General features: G+C 54.2%; 1 protein-coding gene across 7 annotated transcripts in view; it reads left to right on the top strand.

The window, feature by feature from the left end:
- The first annotated feature begins 1,643 nt into the window (after positions 1 to 1,643).
- Positions 1,644 to 22,749, top strand: part of KIFC3 (kinesin family member C3) — a 38,616-nt gene continuing 17,510 nt past the window's right edge. For 2 of the 7 annotated variants that reach the window (XM_021705786.2, XM_021705785.2), the window contains exons 1-4: positions 5,804 to 5,971; positions 8,480 to 8,622; positions 13,255 to 13,393; positions 16,351 to 16,532. In XM_021705786.2, coding sequence (XP_021561461.1) covers positions 5,806 to 5,971; positions 8,480 to 8,622; positions 13,255 to 13,393; positions 16,351 to 16,532 — 630 coding nt within the window. In that variant the 5' untranslated portion in view covers positions 5,804 to 5,805. Of the gene's footprint in view, positions 1,724 to 5,766; positions 5,972 to 6,074; positions 6,353 to 8,479; positions 8,623 to 13,254; positions 13,394 to 16,350; positions 16,533 to 22,749 lie in introns of those variants that run through there. The other 5 variants (XM_021705788.2, XM_021705787.2, XM_021705789.2 and 2 more) reach the window with 4 other exon arrangements.

Raw genomic sequence — 22,749 nt, 5'->3', positions numbered from 1 at the left:
CCATTCCAGGAGAGAGACATTTATCCTCTACTGGGCCTTCACTTGGGCATCTCAGAAAATAAAACACACATCAGCCCACTTCCAGTAGGGGGATTGCGAGTATCCTGTTCTGGCATCCAGAACAATCTGAGGCCCAGGACCTTGGCTCTGTTTCCAGCTGAGATTCTGGACTGCCAGCCCAGTGCCTGGGCAGAGACAGGAGATAGAACCCTCGTTGATCTGCATGTCCCCCTCCAGTCCCCTCTTTGCACCTCTTGGACCATTCTCTGCGACGCAGGGAAGAGTCAAGTGCCCATCCTTCTCGGACTATCTGTGGAACCATCAGCCTGCACTGGGCTGGCTTCTGAGCTGCTTTCTCCTCCTCCTGCACCCAGGAGGGGACGATGGCTGCAGGCTCTGGAGTAAAATGCTGCCTCTGTGTGGGAGACAAAGAACAAAGTGGCTCCTCTGGGTCAGCTGTCTCTCCTTGGCTGGCCGGCTCCCCTGCCTCCCCTGTGCCTCTTCAGGGACGTCCCCCAAGGAGGGACTTCTGGGCTGGGAGCTGCTGCCTGCTCCTGAGTGGTTGCGCTCTGGACATGTTTTCCCTGGAGCTTAAAGGAATATTTTACCTTAAAAAACCCTAAGCCCTGGAAGATGTTAATTCCGGGGTGGTGCCAAGGCTGGGGAGGCAATCGGGCCTGTGTATTCCTACTAGAGCTAGAGAGAGTGTGTGTGTGTGTGTGTGTGTGTGTAAACATGAGTGATAACGTATGACACGCATGTGTGTGTATGCATGCTATCGGAGTGTGAGAGAGCGTGAGCGAAAGCGTGGGCTTGGGTTTCAAAGGATGTGTATACTAGAGTGTCAGAGAACGAGGTGTAGCATGTGTGAGGAGAGCAAGTGTATGTGTGCACCAACGAGCACGCGAACCACTGCACGCGGACCACGTGTGGGGACGCACGTGTGAGTCTGAGTGCCTGACGATACCGTGAGTGCATGTGTGAAGTGTGTGAGAATGTGAGAGTGTATACACGTGCCATCTAGAGTGTGTGAGAGCGTGTGTGAAAGCGTGTGTTAGAAGGTCAAGAAAACGAGCTAGTGTGTGAGAGCGTGTGAAGGACAGTCTGCGAGAAGTGTGTGTGTGAGGAGTAACGAACGTGCGCGAAAGTTCTGTACCAGGGTTAGCGGATGTGCGCGTCGGAGTGTAGGTTTAAGTGCAAAAGCACGTATGTAGGACCGGCGTGGGCACGTGTGTGAACACTGGATGTGTTCGTGTGTGCGGACTAGAGCATGTGTGAAGGCATGTGTGAGGGACGTGTGTACCGGCGTGCGAGAGCCCATACACGAAAGCGCGAGCACGTATGACGCTGTGTGTGCACCGATGGGTGTGCGCGCACGTGTGCACCAGCGTGCGCGGGACGTGGGGCCCCTGGGGCCCAGCGGGAACGTCTGGGCGGAGCGGGGAGGCCAAGGTGTGGGCGGCCCCGCGTGTGAGTGTGAGTGCGCGCGGGAGAGTGCGCGGGAGCGCGCGCGCGCCGCCGCCCCCCCGCCTGGGCAGGAGCCCGTTGCCATGGGAACGCGCCGCGGCCCGAGTTAATCATTTCCTGTGGAAAGTGTGCGGGAGGGGCGGGAGCGGGGCGGGCCGAGGAGGCGGCGGCGTGGAGCTGCCTCCCGCCGGCGGGCCGGGTCGGGCCGAGCCCCGGACTCTGCGGCGACGCCGGGGATCCTGCCTCCGCCAGGCCGGTGAGTCGGAGACCCGGGCGGGGGGGTGGGCTAGGCTCTCGGGGTCCGTCCGGCCCCGCCGTTCCCGGTGCCGCGTCCGGGCCCGCCCTGCCCGCAGGACCCCCTCCCCTGCCCGGACCCGCTGCGGGGCGCGCGGAAGGCCGGGCCCCGGAGAAGCAGCCCTGCGCGGTCGCCCGCCGCCCCCCGCGCCGTCCAGCCGGAGCCGAGGACCTTACCCGCAGCACGGCTTGGGGCGGCACGTCCCCTGGGGTCGCAGCAGCCTGGGGACCCCCGTTCCATCTCTTTGGCCCGGGAGAGGCGGAACCGACCCGGGGAACCGCGTGTCCGTTAGGGCCTCCCCCTCCCCTTGCAGAGATTCCCCCCCCCCCCGCACCCCCCGGGATCCCTTGAAGGCTGCAGTTTCGAGCCCTCCCACCACGTACGTTCCCTGGGCAGTTCGTTTTCCCCCTCGCAGGGCAGGGGAGGGTAGGCCGGCCCTGAGGTTGGAAGGAGGGCCTGGGCCGGTGCCCTCCTGGGCAGTAGGAAATTGAGCCGGCGACAGCAGCAGCCTGGGGGATCCCTGCAGGGAGGGCAAGCCAGAAGCCCCCTCCTTCAACCCCCTGTTGGGAGTTAGAGCAGAACTCTGGTGCAGTGAAGGGCCTGGTCCTGGGAGATTTGAAAGAGAAAGCTGTATTTAAATTCTCAAGTACTCCCCCACCCCCCAGCATATCTGTCTCAAGGTTGTGGGTCGCTGCTGTCCCTGACCTTTCAGGTTCCCTGGGCCATGAGGCTGGGTGCACCTCTCCTTGCCCAGGCGCACTTCCCATGCCCTTGATAAAGTAGACGTCTCCTTGGCCGGGGAGAGTCGTTGGCAAGGAATGCAGCCTCAGAATGGGGCCCTGTATTTGCAGTTACTGGACTTTAGAGACTTAGGATGATGAGTTCTGCTGTTCTTATGGGAGCGGAGGTTTTTGGAGTCTGGGTTGTCCTGGAAGACCCAGGACCTGTGACTGTGTGCAGTGGAGGGCCTAGCCCCTGTCCAACCTCCCTGACCTTCTCTCCCAGGGAGACTAAGCCCTCCCCAGCAGCAGTATCTGGGCATTTGTCAAATCCGGTCCTCAATCATTGCAGTATTCCTGGTATGGGGGAGAGCGGGGACGGCAGCTCTCTTGCCTTGACCTAGACAAAGAGGGGCAAATCTGTCCCTCTCTCCAAGCCAGCGCCTCCGCACTCACCCACCACTGGAGGGAGGGAGATCACTGAAAAATAAAAATTTTGAGTTCTTGTATATGCCAGCATATACTGGCACTGAACACTTTACACATGCGTTGTCTAATTCTTAGGCCAAACCTATAAGGTGCAGTTCTCCCCATTTTCAGATGGAGATAATGAGGCACAGAGAGGCAAAGTTCCCAAGGTCACACATCCAGTAAGTGGCAGAGCTGGGTCTGAACCAGCTTTTGGTCATAACCACTCCACTCCACGTCCCCATTGTCCCACGCTGTGAGTCCCAAGTTGGCAGAAGCCCCAGCCTTGGGCTCATTTGAGTCCTGGATACTTTTGACCTTCCTACCCTACTGGCTGCTAAATTCAGCTGCTTTTTCCTCTTCAGGATCTTGCACACACCCTTCCTCTTTCTTCCTGCTATCTTCCTGGCTGCCTCTCCAACTTCCCTTCCACAAAGTCACAGAAGTATTGTCTCCTGCTGTCCCGGTCCCTCAGACTTAGCTGATCACTTTAACAGTCTTCTCTCTCAAACATGGAATCGACCTTCAATGCCCCTCGCCTTTCCAGCAGCTTGGCATGCAGGTGGAGCCTGTCTCTCTCCCTCTTTGCCCCAGTAGGCCGCTGGTCCTTGGGGTTGGTCGTGTGCCCAGCTCCGTGCCAAGCAACCTGGGGAAAAGGGCATCTGGCTGTTCCCCCTGGTTCCTTCTGCTCCACACTGGTCCATCTTCATTTCCTCAGTGGAGCTGGCCCACATACTTGGATTAGCCTCTGCCCCATCCTTTGGCCCACAGTCCAGTAGCACTGTACCCAGGAGCCTCCTCCAAGTTGTCTTCCTCAGTGAGGGAAGGCAGAGAGCACAAGTCCCTAGCCAGTAAGCCTGGCATTCTTCCAGGGCTCAGCTGTGTGAACTGCGGTCACCAGATCTTCCACTACCCATTCCTGCACTCTGACTTCTTTTGCCTCTCCCTGCTTCAGTCATTCCTGGCCCTGTCCACCCAGCAAGCTCGGATGCCTCCTGTTCTACATACCACATCCTCTCAGTTCAGCCTCCCCTCCTCAGCCAAGCCAAACTTCCCCACGGAGAAGGAAGCGGCCACTTCCTTTAGCCCTGCCCACCTCTTGGGCCTACCCAGGTCTGCCCTCTGCCCGGCTCCTTTGATGGGCTCCCTTCCAGAGCCCCCAGGGCTTTCTTCCAGTTTGGCCTCCCCATGGCATTGCTCGCTGGGAACTGACCATCCTCTCCTCCCGCCCCCCCCCCAACCAGCCGGTCATGTTGTTGCCTGGTGTTGTTGCCACCTCGGACCGTCCTTCTCCAGCTTTCCTTACCACCCAGTGTGAGCTCCGTGCTTGGGTGCCTTTGGTGATTATATCCTCACCTGTGGCCCTGGGACCCTCCTTAGCCTCCCAGCTCTGAGTCCCCAGCCCTGCTATTTGCCAGGCTTCAGCCCGGGCCGGTGTGTACATGTATTTCAAGGTATTCACCCGTCAGGCCATTGCCAGGGGTCTGGTGTGGGTGTTGTTCCAGTACCAGGCTGGGTGGGAGGGGGCTGCACCGATGAATGTGCTGTGGGCCCCACCCTGGAGAGCCAAGAGGGTCAGGGGAGTGGACACCGTTCAAATAGGTAATCTTCACTGTCTGGTAGAAAGCAATTTGCAGTCCAGGTAACACCGTTAGGAAGTTCTTGGGTGCCTCGAACTCCATTTTAAAACCAAAAGCAAATTCCACATCGCCTCTCTGAGCTGACTTGGCTTCTTCTGTTAACGGCATCACCGTCTGAGTCTGGGACTGTAGCTGGGTACTTTAAATGCCCTCACAGCTGCTTTACACACAATAGGTGTTCAATAAAGACTCGTGTAGGGAATGCTTAAAGTCTGTTCTATTCATCTGCTCAGTTCATGAGTGACCTATGCGGCTTTCTTTCTTTTTAAATATTTTAAAATTTGTTTTAGAGAAAGACAAACAGGAGGGGCAGAGGGAGAGGGGGAGAAAATCTCAAGCAGACTCTATGCTAAGTGTGGAGCCTCATGCGGGGTTCAGTCTCATGACCCTGAGATCACGACATGACCCAAAACCAAGAGTCAGATGCCTAACCCACTGCACTACCCAGGTGCCCTCCTATGGGCCTTTATATTCAGACCGGTGCTCCCCACCCCCATGCCCTTCTCCCATACCACCTGGTGCCTCCCTGCATCCTATTCGGATGGTGAAGGTTTGTTGAAGTGCTTACCTCCCTCCTGACAGGGAGCTTTGAGGCCCCATCTCTCCTGATCAAAGAGGACCCCTGGCAGGTGCCTGGCACACAGCAGATACCAGATAAATAATTATTAGATGAAGAAGCAATGAATCGTTGTATCTTACTGCCTGCCAAGTTGTAGGCACAGAGTGAAGGCTACTTGAATAGAATGAGTGGACTTTAAGAGAATTTGATATATACAAGACTATCTTGTCACTGGCCACAGTCAGCCCCTTCTGATTAGATTTATGGAGATGCTGTTGACTCAGGCTACCTCCGTGAGGGGCTGTGACCTGGCGTGTCTTCAGGCTGCCAGGCTTCCAGCGGAGGAGCTGAGATGTGAGGTCTCCACAGTGTGCTGCAGACACACCTGATGGGCTCCTCACCCACTTTTGAGCCCCCTTACTTGGGAAAAAGCACCCTGAAATGATGACGGGCTCTGTTTCATCTCGCAAGCCCAGGGATCTTTGCGGGGGGCGGGGGCGGGTGGAGGTGGCATTGGAGTTGGGGGTAACAGATGGCCCTGTTGCAGGCGGGCTCTGATGGGTTCCCCCCAGGTGCCGGGCAGCCGGCTCAGCCTCGCCTCCCCTGTTGTGTCCGCAGGCCGCCCGGCGCCCCGAGGAGGCCGCTGAGCCCCGGGCCATGGTCCCGTCTCGCCGGCCGTGGAACCTGGGAGCCACGCCCTCGCTGCGCGGCCTGTGGAGAGTGGGCCGGGCCGGGGAGCCCGAGCCGGGGATGGCTCGCCCCGCCCCCGCCAGCCCGGCCGCCCGCCCTTTCCCATACACCGGCCCGGGGAGGTTGAGAACTGGTGAGTCCGCATTTTTAAAATGCCTCTTTATTTCCCTTCCTTCCTCCAGATAGCAGAGATGAGGCCGGGCTTTCTCGCAAGTTCCTAGGCTCAGTCAGAGCTGTCAGGTAATTACAGGGTGCCGGGCAGCCCGCGGGCCGGCGCGGAGTCGCAGTCGGGGTGTCAATCTCGCTGGCGCTCCTGCCCCGCGCCCGCCGGTAAAGAGAGGTCCTGGACGCCGAGTTAAACTTCAACGCGGTCGCTGGAGCAGGGGGCCAACGCCGCCCAAACCACGCGATCTCCACCCGGCCGGGCGGGGGGCGCTGCGCAGGCGGCGCGTCCTTGGTCCCTGGCCGAGCGCTCGCGCTCTCGCTCCGGTTTCTGCGGCGGCTGGTAAACAAGGTAGGTGAAGGGGCCGCCCGGTGCCCTGCGCGGCGCTGACACCTGATCGCGGCCGGCCGGCCCGCCGGAGGCGCAAGGAGCCGACCGAGGCCGCCCCGGAGCGTGGCCCGGCCGGGTTTGGGTGCCCTGCGCTCGGTTTCAGGTGCCATCCGGGGCGGCTCCTGTAGGGGCCCCGACAGCAGGTGGACAGTGAAGGAGTCCCCGAGTGTGCCCCCCTCCTCGTTGGCCCCCTGGGGGAGCTGTCAACACCAGCTCTCCTTTCTGGGTCATGTCCCCTGGTACCTCACACGCCAAGAAGTGAGCGGCACATCTGATTTCTGGTGCTGGCTGGATCTTCGGGTCTGGGGAGCTGCCCCATGACTGTCTCCTGAGCTGGGCTTGGGCAAGTCTTCCTGGAAGTGTGGAGGGAGAGAGGGGCCTTCAGTCAAGATGTCTTGAGGGGCTTACTGTCTGTTATTCCTGACCTACAGAGAAAGGGGTTTAGATTACCAGCCTGTCTCAGCTAGCAGAGTCCCTCTGGGCCATCAGATCCAAGCCCCCACCCCCAGGTACAAAAGGGGAAACTGAGGCCTAGAGAGGCCACACAGCAAACTCCTGTTCAGTCCCCTCTCTCCCACCACATTTGTGCCACTGGTGGCCGCCGGAATGATACCTTCCAAAGTCTCTCTGCAGGGGACAGTGAGTCTGGGGATGGCCCTGGGGTCTCTGGGAAAAGCTTGGGCTTTTGGGTCAGGTAGCCTCAATTGTCTGGAAGGGGATGAAGATGGTCTCTACCCCACAAGGTTTTCCTAAGGATTACAGATGTAATATGAATGAGTATTGCTTTTTTGGTAAAAAGAAAGGGAGAGAAAAGCGAAAGAAACAAGTAAGAGACAAAAACACGTTTCTTTGGAAAACTAAAAAAAACTAAAAACTAAAAAACTAAAAAAATTTTTTAAAAAACTAAAAAAAAACACTCAAAAGAAAAAACACTGAAAAGTATAAAAAAGAAAATAAAAATCACCCATAAGCTTCTTAATGGGCATTTTTTATAGTTCCTTCTGATCTTGTGTATGTGGGCATGCACACATATTGATCTATTAAGTGAGTATTATGAAGATTATATGACCATACAGACTAATCCACTTTTACAATTTAAGACAAAGGTCAAATGAAATCCCGTGGGTGAAATGCTAAGCAGAGTGCCTAACACTGAGTAGGGTGTCAGCCAGCTTGGTCACCCCGGCCCCTCCGCCCCCACCCCGACTCTTACCTCTGCCTTCAGAGGGATAGGCAAGCAGAGGGTGAGTTAGCCCATGGGATCGCAATACTGGCTCAGTGTGACCCTGGGCACGTTATTAACCCTCCGCGGTTATGGCCCTAAGGGCCTGCATCCGTGGCCACTTTCTGTGTGCCTGGTGCAGAGTGAGCATGTTATGTGTATCATTCCATGTAACCCTCGCCCCAGGACTCTGAGCTTGGTTCCTTGTCCCCATATTATTGACAAGGAAACTGAGGATCGGGCAGAGCAGTAAGGCCCTGGTGGGGGGTTGGGATGGGGTACATGGGGTAGCCATACCACGGTCAGCTCTCTGCCCCAGCCGATGAGGGAGGCACTGTGTCAGAGGTTCGAGGGGATGTGCTTTAGCCAGGCCTGAATATGCTTTTGGAGGCTGCGGGGAAGCAGGAGTTGGCCTTTAGGAAGGCAGGGAAGAAATTGCCACCTAGAGGCGGCCTTGGTAATAAAGCCACGGGCCTGGGGTTCACCTCCGGGGAAGATGAGCGCAGCCCGGTTCGCATCGGCTTCCCTTTGCTGCTCTCTGGAGAGGGTGTTCATGAGCAAGTGCCAGCCCCAAAAGCCACTGTGGAGGGTGGAGAGCACCCCCCCACCCCAGAGGCCTCGGGTGCCTTGCTAAAGAGAAGTTCGGGGTGGCTTTTGGGAAGAAAGGAGCACAGCCCCTGCCTGGTGCCAGGCCTTCCCTCCGCGTAGGTCAGGCGTGTGAGGGCGTGTGAGTCCCTCCTGGCTGCGCCTGGGCCGGCCCCGACTGTGGGGAAGTAGAGCTCAGCGGTGGCCCTAGCCAGGGGTCCTGGCCAGCAGCCTTCAGCCAGGGGCCTAGCATCTTACCTGTATTCTCTGTCCTGGGACAGGGCGTGGAAAAGACACCCCGGTCAGCAGTGACGAGGACTCCGGTGCCCGAAGTGCAGCTCGCCCGGCCCTCGCTCAGTGCCGAGCCCTCAGCGTGGACTGGGCTGGCCCTGGGAGCCCCCACAGGCTCTACCTGACCGTGCAGGTAAGCTCTGGGGCCTTCAGAAAGGTGACTGGCTGAGCCAGGCTGGTGGGCCTTCGCTCTCTGAACTTTTGCAGCTGGGTCTCCAGCAGGCTGTCTGGGGAAGGAAGCCCTGGGAGCTAGCCGGGGACCTGCCGTGCGTCTCTTTGCTGAGGTCCTCACAGCACATCCGCCCTGAGCCTGCGTGAATGGAGCAGTTTGCTTTATTACGTTATCTCGGGGGGAAATCTCACAGGAGATGACAGAAACTTTTCAGCCACACCCTGGCTGAGGTGTTAAAGTGAGAAATGTGGGACCTTCGCTGAGAAGCTAGTAGGAAAACAGGCAGGTTTGGGGGTAGCTGTTAATCCCCACTCGAGCATGTTTATCCGTGGGGCACTACTTGTATTTCCTATTCGACGTGGGAATCCAGAGCTAGACAGAGGATTTTTGCCAAAACTTGGGTTCTTTTCTCTTGCAGTTATCACCAAGTGATTTTCAAAAGACAAATTTTACGTATATTTGTGTATTTGGTCATAGAGATAATACATAGTGATAGTAATAATAACCACTATTTATTGGACACGGACTTTCTACCAGGCACTGGTACTATGTGATATATCTCACATCAGTACTCAACAATCTCAAGACACAGTTACTGTTTTATCTGAGTGGTATGGATGAAGTAATGGAGGCTCAGAGAGGTTAAGTAACTTGCTACTGGTCACACAGCAAGCCGGGATCTGAATAACTACACATGACGAGCTTTCTAACATATGGTGTAAAGAATTCACACAGGGATGTAATATTTAGAAACCGAATACCTCCTGTAGTCCTGTATCTTGGAGAAATCCACTATTAAGAGTTGGGTGCTTATGTATTTTTCCTATGTGACCACTTAATTATATTTATACAACTTTATTATTTATTTGTACATACTGTTCTGTGACTAGCTCTTTCCCTCAACAGTAAGTCTTGGTTATATCTTCATGCATGTCAATATACAGAGGATTCCCTCATTCTTTTAAACTGCTGCAAAATATTCTACTTCAGGGTTTACCATAAATTATCTAACCAGTCCTCTGTATCATTTCTGATTGCAGTGAGCTCCTTAAATATCTATGCATCCACGCAGCTTGACTTGGAACAATGTCAGGATAGTCCAGGCGCTGTACTTTTTAAATGAATACATTTGTTAACAGATGTTTACAGAGTGTGTCTGTGCCCGGTCCTGGCCCACACCAAAGCAGAGAAATAGACCTGACAGTCTGGATGAAGGACCAGAGTTATTTGGGGGTGTTGTGTTGCGAAGGCTCCCTGCCCAAGAAGGATGGTACAGGAGAGGGCTCATATTGAAGGGACATGGGCAAATGGGGGGCAGAATGGAGTGCAGGAAACCCAGGTGCCCTTTGAGGGCATATCCTCCCTCATGCAGATGGAAGTCCTGAGCCCAGGCGGCGTGCGGCCCCGAGTCCTGATCTGAACATGGCCCAGGGTTTCATGTTGCTTCAGAGACCGTCTTGGGCTCCAAGGCTTTTCTCGGCCCTTCTTGTGTGGTTCATGTGCAAACTGAACCAAACGGTCCTTCTTTTATCTTAGGGTCTGCAAGAAAAGCAGGTCTGGTGTGGGAACAGTTAAAGAAACCAGAGAACCCTTTTTTTTTTCTCTGACTTGAGCCATTGGTAGTTAAATCAGGAGGTGGTCAGAAACCGGCTGCCTTGAGCTGGGCGGTGGCTCTCTTCTTGAATTTTGATTATGGGGTGTTGGGTTGTGGTTGCTGCCGAGTCCTGGGGTCAGCAGATCTGCTGAGAATCTCTGAGAAGCTCCTGTCAGCAACCAGTTTCCATGTTGGTGTCCTTCTGGGCCCTCGTGAAGCTCCATTATGTTTATAGGTACTTCGAGGTCAGGGCTGTGGGGCTGAAGGAGGGACCCAGGCACTGTGGGGTGACCTGGTAGGCTTAGGGAACCACCTCCCTGCCCCAGCCTCTCAAGTAGTTAAAACCTGAGATGCTCCCTCTGGAGGTGCTGCAGAAATTCCCAACACCCCCCCCCCCCCCCCCCCCCCAGCCCCGGGTTCCCTTCCTGTGGCTTGGCCAATGGGCCAGAAATAGTGTAACCTTTGCTCTGGTGGCAATTGGAAACTCCCAGCTGCTGTCATTGCCACCACCGCTGACAAGCCTGCTCGGGATGGTGTGGCAGTTGGTCGGCGGTGGGGGGGGGGGGGTGCAGGCCAAATAAAGTCGGGGGGAGGAGTTTTCCTACATACGAGAGATTGTGCTCACCACCCTTCCTTCTCAAGTAGAACATGAGGTCGAGAGAGAGAGAGAGAGAGAGAGAGAGAGAGAGAGAAAGAGAGAGAGAGAGGGAGGGAGTCAGACGTGGTGAACGAGGCTGCTGATGTGGCTTTCCTCTTTCTTTTCTCTGTTTGTTGGATTTGGGGTTACAAAAGCCATAATAAAAACAACAACATGGAAAAGTACAGAAAGAATATTATGCTAACCTGACATCTGGTTCTTACTGTGCACCAGCCGCTTGGAGAACTTTGCACAAGTTCCTGCAGTTTCCCTTCACGCCAGGGGCATCAGGTGGCTGGTAAGATTTCTATTTTAGGAATGGGGAAAATGAAGCTTCAGGGAAGGACAGTAACTTGCCCGGAGCCACACAGCACACACGAGGCCCAGCCGGCCTTCACACCCGGTGCTTTCTGACTCCAGACTCAGAGCGTTCTTTTATTTTGTTTTCTTTTTTTTTTAATTTTTATTTTTTTTTAATTTTATTTACATTCAATTAATTAACGTACAGTGTATTATTAGTTTCAGAGGTAGAGGTCAGTGATTCATCGGTTGTATGTAACACCCAGTGCTCATCACATCACGTGCCCTCCTTCATGCCCGTCACCCAGTGACTCCATTTCCCCCGCCCCTGTCCCCTCCAGCAACCCTCAGTTTGTTTCCTGTAGTTAAGAGTCTCTTATAGTTTGTCTCCCTCTCTGACTTTGTCTTATTTTATTTTTCCCTCCCTTCCCCTATGATCCTCTGCCTTGTTTCTCAAATTCCTCATGTCAGTGAGATCATATGATAATTATCTTTCTCTAATTGACTTATTTCACTTAGCATAATACCCTCTAGTTCCATCCACGGTTGCAAATGGCAAGATTTTGTTTTTTTGATGGCTGCATAATATTCCATTGTATATATATATACCACATCTTCTTTATCCATTCATCTGTTGATGGACATCTAGGCTCTTTCCACAGTTTGGCTATTGTGGACATTGCTGCTATAAACATTGGGGTGCACGTGCCCGTTCAGATCACTACATTTGTATCTTTGGGGTAAATACCCAGTAGTGCAATTGCTGGGTCATGGGGCAGCTCTATTTTCAACTTCTTAAGGAACCTCCATACTGTTTTTCCAGAGTGGCTACCCCAGCTTACAGTCCCACCAGCAGTGTAAAAGGGTTCCCCTTTCTCGGAGCATTCTTTTAAACAGAGCATTTGTCTTTTGTTTCAAATACAGAAGGCACAAAGACACGCAAAAAAGTGTCTGTAGGGGTACCTGGCTGGCTCAGTCAGAAGAGCATGCGACTCTGGATCTCTGGGTCGTGAGTTCGAGCCCCATGTTGGGTGTAGAGGTTACTTAAATAAAACTTAATAAAATAAAATAAAATAAAATATGTTTGTACTCCCCTTCCCAGATAATTTCCATTGACATTAAAAAATAAAACAGAACACTGTAGATGCTTATAAGCCTGAAAATACAAATGCCGAGAAAAGGTTCAAAATGAAATATGAAGACTCCTTTCCCTTCTTCCCACATTCTCATGGTTAAGTTTCTTTTTACTCGCCCAAAAGTTTAAATGATGCACGTTTCTCCTCCTAGCTGCTGCATCACCTGACCTCCCAGAGAGAACCATTGTCTATACAGTCCCCCAGATTTTTTTTTTTTTTTGAGGCCTGTTTTATTTGTCTTATCGTCAGATGGGATTACACTATCCATGTGGTTCTGCGGCTTGCTTTGGATGTCTTTCTACGTGAGCGGCATCATCTCTGGATGATTCTTTCTGTCCCTCCCCGCCTCTCTCCCTGCCTGTCCGGTGGCCTATTCTACCTCAGCCTTCTTCGCCTCGGTTTCTCCTTGACCAGGAGATGGGGGGGCATGGCCTTCCCCTGCTCGTGTGGATCTGTGTGCCCCCCTCTTGGCAGTCCCAAGCTGGTGCCGTCTGTAGGTGGGGGCAGCTGACATCCTGGGGGGGATTGTGCCTGGTGGGGCTGGACAGCCCTGTGAATGGGGGGGCCGTGGGCCTGAGGCAAGCAGGTTGCTGCCCTGGCGGCTTACATCCCACAGAGCCCCGCAGGGATAGCCCAGTGAGTTTCACGTGAGAACGTCTAAGTGCCTGAGAACCTTCTTCATGGGTGCAGATGGCTGGCTGCCAGTGGGGGCCCAGAAAATACGCTGCCACTGTCTTGTCGTGGCATCTGGGCACATTTCTTCCAGACCCCAGGCCTCATTGTCCTCACCCACTCACACAGCGAGTGATGGATCCCTGGGCCCGGGGTGCTCACCAGCTCCAGGAGCACAGCGTCCTCAGGCTCAGGAGGGGTGCCTTCCCCTCTGCAGTCCCCTTCACGTGAGGATTCTGGTTGTGTCTTGGCAGCAAGCCCTCCTGGACAAGGGGTGCGAGAACAAGAGTCAGGGGACGAAAGAGGAGAAGCTCCCGAAGAGGCAGGCGCCGGCCCCCAGGCGGGACCGGGAGGCCCAGGAAGCTGGTGGCACCATGAATGTAGAGAAAACAGGTAAAGCAGGCCTGCCCGCCAACCTGGAACAGCCCCCACTGAAGCTGGCCCTGGAGGGGAGGCTCCTGTGGTGTTGGAGCTGTCCCCCCGTGCTCTCCACTTCACCTGGAGGTGGCCCAGCCAAATCCTGGCCACCTGGCCACTCAACTCAGAGACCCCAGCCCGCCCGCCCCTACTCCAGGGATGCCCCCCTCCCGGTGCCACCAGGGCCCGACCCAGTGATGCGAGGCCCGTGTGGGCTGGGGTTGAATTTCCCTGCTTTTTGTCTTTTCCCCAGTGCCCGTCTAAAGCAGGCCAAGGGTGGCAGCCTCAAAGACGCCACAGCCTGCCGAGAGAGGCCTGAACCCATCCCCCTTAGCTGTGGGTCCCCTGCTGCCACAAGGCCAGGATAGAGGAGCTGGTGGCTCCCTTCTTCTCTGTCCAGGATGACTGGTTCTGGAAGAGTCCACGGGCCCCCTTTGTGGGGTCCCCTAGCGGGAAGCCCGAGCACAGCAGTAATTGGGAAAAAGCATCCTCAAGGAGCCCCAGGGGACAGCCAAGAAGGTGTGGAGAGAAAGCTTTCTCTTGCTTTCTTCCTCTCGTCAGCAGGGGTCGATTGGTGGTTCTGAGCCCGCTGTGGGGTGGAAGGAGCCATTGCCTTCTCTGGGGTTGTCCCAGAGCCGCGGTCGCCTGTCTGGTGTTCAGGGGCAGGTGCCGGGGTCTGGCCGAGGTGTGGGCAGACGGGCCTTGGGAAGGGGTGCACCGTCCAGCCAGTCAAGCTGGATCTCCTAATTTGTGGAGAAGAGGGAGACCAGCTCCTGTGAAGAGTGGGGACTGAGAGCCGGACCTCAGTGTCCCCGCGCCTGAGTGACCGTGGGGGCGGTGTGCAGGCAGGGTCTCTGAGGCACACTCTCTTTTGACGACTTGCACTGACAACTGGCTCACTAAGAGGGGCGTGCAGCCTTCTCGGCGCCAAGACCCCTTCTGTCCCGCGTCCCTAAGTGCCCCTTTGATCTCACCTCTCCCTCCTCCTCCGACCTCCCTTAGCTCCTTGAAGGTCTTTTCTCCCCTGGCAAGTGCTCTCCAGGCCCCGTTTCAGCTCCCCTGGCTGTGGCCCTGTGCTGAGGTCAGGATGAAGCCCTGTGTGGGCTCCAGGGGTCTCCGAACCTTCTCAGTATCCTGGATGAGAAAAACGATTCCATGTCTCATCCGAGCCCTGCGGCCTGTTGGGTGACACTTCTGTGCATCCCTCATGGATTCCAGGCTCCTTTTCCAAGGTTGCCTCTATGGGCAAGGACCAGTGTCCCCATTTCACAAAGGAGGACCCCAGGGGCCCCAGCCTCCCATCTCGTAGGTGGCAGAACTAGCTCTTGGGACCGGGAGTCTAGTGTGTTCCCTACCACACCATGGCAGTTTGCAGAGGGCTGAGGGCCATGCTGGTCACATGCTGCTCATGGCAGCCCCGTGTGCAGGCCTGGAAGCATCCATCTGACCTCACTCTCTCTAGAACAGGGAGCAGAAGCTTGGCCAACTGCGTGTGATACACCTGCTGCGTCCCATGCAGGCCCCACGGCCGGGGCCACGAGCCAGCTGGCCATGCACCTGCTCTGGCTTCCCAGAGGGTCTCGAGCTGCAGCTCTTGCAAGGGACTGGGAGAAAGGGAAAAGCCAGCCTGTGTGTGCTTCGCCTGCCCTCTGGAGAGCGGGACCTGGGACTTCTCAGGGCCCACCCTCCTGGGGACAGGGCTGAGACATGCAGCCCAGCCCGGAAGCTCTATTTTGGCCTCTCTGAAGTCTCAGTGAGCACATCTGCCCCCTCCTGGTGGGTGGAAGCTGCCAGTAGGGGGTGTGACTTCAGACGCAGAGCCCCTGGGAGTCCTGCCTCTCAGCTGTGGCTCCCGGGGTATAGTGTGGGGGAGCCCAGAAGCCCTGCTGCTCTCAGAGTGGAGGCCTGGGGTCAACAGATGCCACTTGTCACACTAAACTCTTGGACGCTTCTTTCTGCCTCCTGGGGCTTTGGCCAGGTCTCCGTTTGGGCTACCCGAGGGGAGAGGCAAATCTCCTGCCCTTACCCCCTCTCCTCTGCCCCACCTCTGCACACCCCCAGCTCCTCGCCGAGACGGTGACCCTTCTTGGTGTCCTCCAAGCAAGCTATGACATACATCCCAGGCCCTATTAGCAGGTCATGGCCCTTGATTCTGTGTCTTTGTCCTTCCGTGCGTCTGTCTGTTTCTCTCCTCCTGGTGACAGGACAGTGGAAGGCCGTGGCAGGAGGAGGACTCAGGTGGAGGCCCCCCTCCCCCCCAGTATTTATCTCTTCCTCGTGCCTGTGCAGTCCCTGTGCTCAGTGCAGGTGTCGGCCCAGAGCAGGCCTGGCTGTGTTCCTGCTCACATGCTCTGTCTGTGTCCATGTGTCCTGGTCTCGCTGTCCCTTGTGCCCGCACACCCTCCCCTCACCCCTTCTCTGTGTGCAGGTATCACTCCCTGCGGAGGTCAGAGGACAGACTGGGGAGCCTCTGCCTCTCTTCTGTGCTCTAGAGGGGGGTTGGGGTTTAAAGAAATCATATTCTCCCAAGAAGAGTGTTTTCTGGAGAGAGAACCCCAGACTCTTCATCACCTGTTGCCAGAAGCCGTGTCTTTCTCAGCTGCGGTTCCTTGCAGCCTGGCCGTGGAGAGGGGATGGCCCGTCAGACCTAGGACACACGCTTTGAGGGGTATAGGGTGAAAGTTGCTTTCCTAAGTCCTGATCCAGGCGATCTGTCTCCCAGAAGCTGCCCGCGGGCGTGGCTTCCTCTAGGGGAGGCCCTGGAGCCCCTGGAGCCCCTGGCTCACCCATGCTCCTGCAGCCCCCGGCCTCCGGCCCATCGGCTTGCATCCCCGCCCCATCCCCGATGGTCTGCCCTGCCCCGACGGGCCCCCTCTCCTCAGCCAGGGTGGGTCCTCGGCTGTCCTGCTGATTGGCCACTACTTTGCTCATAGGTGGGCGGCTCTTTGGCAGCGGGAGGTGCTCGAGCCTGGCGGGGCGGCCGGGTGCGGCCCCCATGGTACATAGGATGGTGGTGACCATGTCCCAGCTGCAGGAAGAGAAAGCCCGGCTGCAGGAGGGGCTGGCCCTCCGAGACAGTGACCAGCAAGCCACATCCACCCAGCTGCAGAACCAGGTACCTGGGGAGGATGGGATGGCAGAGGCCACTGCCCACCGTGGGGCAGGGCAGAGGACACTGCTTGGGGCCCCTAGAACCAACCGACCAGGCCACTGGCACGACGGACAGATAGGGTTCCCCCCCTTGGCTCAGGAATGCGCGAGAGGGCAAGGTGGTAAGAGCCAGAGGCCTGGGTCTCCCCTCCTGCTCCTCCTTGTGCCCCATTCCTCGCAGCATAGGCTGCGTGTGCAGAGTGAGTGAAGCGGGGAGGTACAGGGGTGCTTTCAGCCCTGCGGCCGCTGCGGAGTCCACCCCGTCCAACTACCGGGCGGTCCTAGTAGACAGAATTCACTGCAGAGGTGACCCCAGGGAAGGCTGGTGGGAGTGCACATGGGAGGAGGAGCTCTCAGACTTCTGGAAGCCAGGGAGGGCCTCAGGTGTATGCTGGCAAGCACTGTCTCCTTCCTTGGCTGGCCAGGAGGACACGTGCAGACTCTGAGCTGCATGCCCTCTGGGGCTGACCATGGGCCCTCCCTCCCCACCTGCACGTGGGCCCTGAGGCCCCTGTCCGGGGGCTCAGCTCCCCCCACAGCCACGGTCAGTGTCTGTCTTTTGTGTCTGTGTGACCTTCCCCACTTCCCCACTTCCCCAAAGCCCCCCACCCTGTCTCTACATCATCTCTGCCTCGGATCCGTGCCCTGAACTCAGGGCTCTCTGTTGAAAGGCCTGCCTTCAGGTGGGGCCAAGTTCTTTCTCTGTGGTGACCCAGCATGTGGGCCTTCTGCTTGGGGGAACATCACTGAATACCGTGACTTGTTCTCGGTTCCAGGGAGCAGCAGATTACTTTCATGCATTTTTTTCAATGCAGCATTTTTTCCCACCGTACAGGTGTATCCTCTTCTCAAGAACTGTCTGTTCTGACCACTTGCCCCTTGCTGAGTCAGGTGGGCCTCCTTGGGGCGGCCCTAGTGCCCTGTGTCTCCCTCTGCTATACTGACGCCCTTGTTTGCTACCTCTGGGCCTGTCTGCCTCACTGTCGGGGGCTCCTCTCGGCAGGGTGACACACCAACTTTGTGTCTCTGTTGCCTCCTGCAGCGTCCCTCTGCCTCCCTCTCTCAGATGTTTGCGGAGTGCCTGGGATCCACTGGGCACCAAGCTAACCACTGGGGACGTCCAGGTGTGCAGGCACGCCCTGGCCTCTGGAGGCTGCGGTCTAGGGTCAGAGGACAGACATTTGTTACACGCACCCATGTTAAGTTCGAAGAGTAACAAGGGCTTTCCAGGTGGGCACGCACAGGGCAGGAGGGCTTGTACCAGAGGCCTTTGTCTGGGACATCAGGACCGGTCGGGGAGGTCAGGGACAGCCTCCTTGAGAAAGCAGTGCTGGAGCTAAGGTCTGGCACAAAGCAGAGGAAGTGGGTTCTGGGCTGAGAGAACAGTCTGTGCAAAGGGACTGTGGCAGGAGGAGCAAGATGAGTAGAGGGGCGGAACCAAGGTTTGGGTAGCCCTGTGGGGCTGGGGGCTGGTCCAGGGCTCACACCTGCAGGACTTGCCTGGCCCGTGGCAAGAGCTTGTCAGCAGCTCTTCTTTCCCTGACCTTCTCCAGGTTAGACTGTCCTGGCACTTCATTTTTAAAAAAGTTTTTTTTTTTTTTAAAGGGCTTTACTGAAATATAATTCACATACCACAAAATTTACCCCTTTAAGGTGTACAATTTAAAGGTCTTAAGTATATTAAGACGGTGATGTGACCAACACCACCATCTAATTTCAGAACATTTCCATCACCGTAAAAAGGCCTATTTAGTCACTCTCCTTTCCCCCCCACCCCCGCCCGCCCCACCACCTCTGGAAACCAGGGATCTGCTTTCTGTTTATACAGATTTGCCTTTTCTGAACACTTCGTAGAAATGAAATCATCACAATACATGGCCTTTCATAACTTTAAACAAATTAAAATTTTTTTTCTTTTACTTTTTTATTTCTTGTAAAGATTTTATTTATTTATTTGAAAGAGAGAGTGAGCACAAGTCGGGGGTGGGAGGGAAGAAGCCTCCCCACCGAGCACGGAGCCCAACGCAGGGCAGGGCTCGATCCCTGGACCCAGAGATCAAGACCTGAGCCAAAGGCAGATGCTTAATGGACTGAGCCAGCCAGGCGCCCCCATTTAGCAAAATCTACTTACTTTTTACAGGGCAAGTTGAAGGTGAAGCATCTTAGCCTTTTGGTATCTTTGTGCGCCAGCTTTCCAGACCTTCCCAGGCCCTGTCCTCTCCCATCCCCAGCTCCCCTGGACGACTGGGAGAATTCCAAACGGTTCCTCATCTTTGCTCGAGTTTTATCCTTGAATTTCCTCACTGCCAGTTCTTTCCTGAAAATTTCAGGGGATGCCCCTGAAGCTCCAGGTCTCTGGGCTCCTCTTCGGAGGGTCCAACTCTGTGGAGCTATGTCCAACCACATGGGCCAGGGGCCAGGTTTGAATCCTGACTTTGGGCACTACTCAGCTGTGTGACCTTGGGCTGGTTATTTGCCATTCTGCACCTCAGTTTCTCCATCTGTAAAATGGACATCATAGCACCTGATGAGCTGAGCCGATTATGTTGGTGTTGCTGCCACCACCACCATCTTTACTGGGAAGAGCTTTGGATCTGGAATCACACGAACAGGGGTCCAGTCCCAGCCACGCCACATGCTAGCCGGGCAGCTGTAGGAAGTCACTGCCTCTCTGGGCCTTCATTTACCGTTCTCTGAACTGGGGCTGATACAGGGTGCTCTGTGGTTAGCGGCTAGCTCAGTCGTCAGACTGGACAGAAAAATGGATGACAAACGATAAAGTGCTGCGCCTCGTGAAGTATCGCTTCTGCATGCTCTGGTCTCCTGTGGGCCTCACTATGGTTTGACCCAGACCGACCCTCCTGCTCTTCTAAATGTTGCTCATCTAAGAAAAGAGATGGACACTCTGCCTCATGCTCATGGTGCCCTATTCCCAGCCTTGTCTAGACCTGCCTTCTGGATGTGGCTGCCTTCCCATGTTACTCTTCCTGAAAGGCAGTGTAGCCCTGGTAGTGGAGTTTGAGGGTCCCATGGGGGTCCCACGGACCCAAGTTTCAATCCGACATCCACCATTTAGTGGTCAGGTGACCTTGAGCAAGTTGCTTAACTAAGGCTTCATCTCTTGGAATCTCGGTTTTTCTTCCTGGAAAGTGGGGATAATAATGGTATCTACCTCACAGAATTGGGGGGTTAAAGTGATGATCTTAGGAGGTCCCCGTGCCCTGCTGGCAAAGCTGACTCAGTAAAGGGGGCTGCCGTTATCCCCGCTGGGACCTAGGCTTCAGGGGGCTGCGAGAGTCTTCGGAGGTGTACCCGCTGATAAATGTCAGATGGAGATATTTGTATTTACTGGGCACCCACCGTGCTCCTTGTGGGGAGCAGTTGGACGACAGGTCCCCAGTCCTCGGGCATCCAGCTGACCTAGGCCACAGAGGCCGCTGGTGGTTGGTCTGGCAACTGACATGTGACTGTGGTTGGTCTGGATGACCCTCCCCAGTGTTGGCAGCAGCAGCCCCGGGCCACATCCTGGTGGCCTCGAGCTCCCCCTCCTTTGTGGATGTCCCTGGAGCAGTGGCCTCCACACCCCCAAGGCTCCTGCCAGTGTTCCAGACTGCACTCCTTGCATTGCCCTTGAACCTCAAGGTAGAACCTCAAAAAATTGTGCTCAGAGGCCACAGACTGGCAGCCAAGATCTAGCCTTCAAAGGTGTCTTGTTTGCCTGCTTTGTTTCTCTTCTTTTAACAATTAAAAACACTGTGATAGAATACACATAACATAAAATTTACCATTGCGGCCGTTTTGAAGTGGTATTAAGTGTATTCACACTGTTGTGCAACCATCACCACCATCCATCCCCAGAACTCTTTTCACCTTGCAAACCTAAAACTGTTCCCATTAAATACCAACTACCCACTCCCCCACCCCTCTCCCCCAGCCCCTGCCACCCACCATTCTACTCTCTGTCTCTGTGAATTTAGCTATTCCCGGTGGTTCATATAAGTGGAATCATAGTATTTGTCTTTTGTGACTGGCTTATTTCACTTACCATGATGCTTTCCAAGTTCATCCATGCTGTTGCAAATGGCAGGATTTCCTTTTTTTTTTTTTTTAAGATTTTATTTATTTGAGAGAGAGAGTATGTGTGTGAGTACAAGGTGGAGGTGAGGAGCAGAGGGAAAGGGAGAAGCAGACTCCCCTGCTGAGCAGGGAGCCCAACACGGGCTTGATCCCAGGACCCCAGGATCATGACCTGAGCCACCCAGGCGCCCCAGGATTTCCTTCCTTTTTAAGGCAGAATAATATTCCATTGTATGGATACACCACACTTTGCTTATCTGTTCATCAGTGGACACTCGGGTTGCTTCCCCATTTTAGCTATTATGAATAATGCTGCTATGACCATGGGTGTGCAGATATCACTTAAAGATATTTTCATTCCTTTTGGGTAAATACCCTGAAGTAGAATTGCTGGATCATATGGTAGTTCTAGTTAAAATCGTTTGAGTAATCTACTGTCCTGTTTTCCATAGCGGGTATACTATTTTACATTCCCACCAGCAGTTTCTCCACATTCCCAACAATATTTGTTATTTTCTGAGGTATTTTTTTTTAATTAATAGCCATCATAATGGGTGTGAAGTGGTATCTCATTGTGGCTTTGATTAGCATCTCCCTAATGACTAGTGATGTTGAGCATCTTTTCCTGTGCTTATTGGCCATGTGTCTGTCTTCCTTGGAGAAATGTCCGTTCAAGTCCTTTGCCCATTCTGAACTGTTTGTTTTTGTTTTTGTTTTTGTGGTTGAGTTGTAGGAGTTCTCTCTGCATTCTGAATATTAACCCCTTATCAGTATGTGATTTGCAGATAGTGTCCCCCATTCCGTGGGTCGCCTTTCTACTCTGTTGATGGTGTCTTTTGATGCACAGAAGGTTTTATTTTGATGAAGTCCAGCTTATCTATTTGGTCTTTTCTTGCCTGTGCTGTTGATATCCCATCCAAGAGAGCACTGCCAAATCCAGGACCGTGAATGTTTTCCTCTGTGTTTTCTTCTAAGAGTTGTATAATTTTAGCTTTTACGTTTAGGTCTTTGATCTTTTTTGAGTGAATTTTGTCTGGGGTGTAAAGCAAGGGTCCAACTTCATTCTTTTCCATGTGAACGTCCAGTTTCCCAGCACCATTTGTTGAAAAGACTGTCCTTTCCCCATTGAATGGTCTTGGCACCCTTGTCAAAAATCAATTGGCCACGTATGTGAAGGCTTATTTCTGGGTTGTCTATTCTATTCCATTGGTCTCTATGTCTGTCTTTATGCCAATACTTCATAATTTTCATTGCTACAGCTTTGTAGTAACTTTTGAAATCAGGAAGTGTGAAACCTCCAACTTTCTCTTCTTTTGCAAGTATGGTTTGGCTATTTGGGGTCCTTTGAGATTTTATATGAATTTTAGGATGGATTTTTCTATTTCTGCAAAAGAATGTCATTGGAATTTTGATGGGGATTGCATTGAGTCCGATGATCACTTTGGGTAGTAGGGACTGACATCTTAACAATGACAATCCATGAACATGGAACGTCTTTTTTTTTTTAAGATTTTTATTTATTTATTTGAGAGAGAGAGAGCACAAGCAGGGGAAGGGACAGAGGGAGAGGGAGAAGCAGGCTCCCCACCGAGCAGGGAGCCCGACATGGGGCCCAATCCCAGAACCCTGGGATCATGACCTGAGCCGAAGGCAGACACTGAGCCACCGAGACACCCGGGGTCTTTTCATTTATCAGTGTCTTCTTTAATTGATTCCAGCAACATTTATAGTTTTCAATGTACAGATCTTTTGCCTCCTTGATTAAGTTTATTCCTATTTTATTCTTCTGATGCTATTGTAAATGGAATTATTTCCTAAATTTCCTTTTTGGATTGTTCATTGTTAGTGTGTAAAAGCACAACTGATTTTTTTTTAAAGATTTTTTAAAAAGGTTTTATTTATTTATTTGACAGGGGGAGAGAGAGAGAGCACACAAGCAGGGGGAGCAGCAGGTAAAGGGAGAGCGAGAAGCAGACTCCCTGCTGAGCAAGGAGCCCCATGTGGGGCTTGGTCCCAGGACCCTGGGATCATGACCTGAGCCGAAGGCAGATGCTTAACCAACTAGGCCACTCAGGCGCCCCCCCGCCTTTTTTAAAGATTTTATT

This window comes from Neomonachus schauinslandi, chromosome 16, assembly GCF_002201575.2.
Source record: "Neomonachus schauinslandi chromosome 16, ASM220157v2, whole genome shotgun sequence".
Taxonomy (NCBI): Eukaryota; Metazoa; Chordata; class Mammalia; order Carnivora; family Phocidae; genus Neomonachus; species Neomonachus schauinslandi.
Note: the sequence above shows the minus strand (reverse complement) of the source record. Positions and strands in the feature narration are given on the sequence as shown.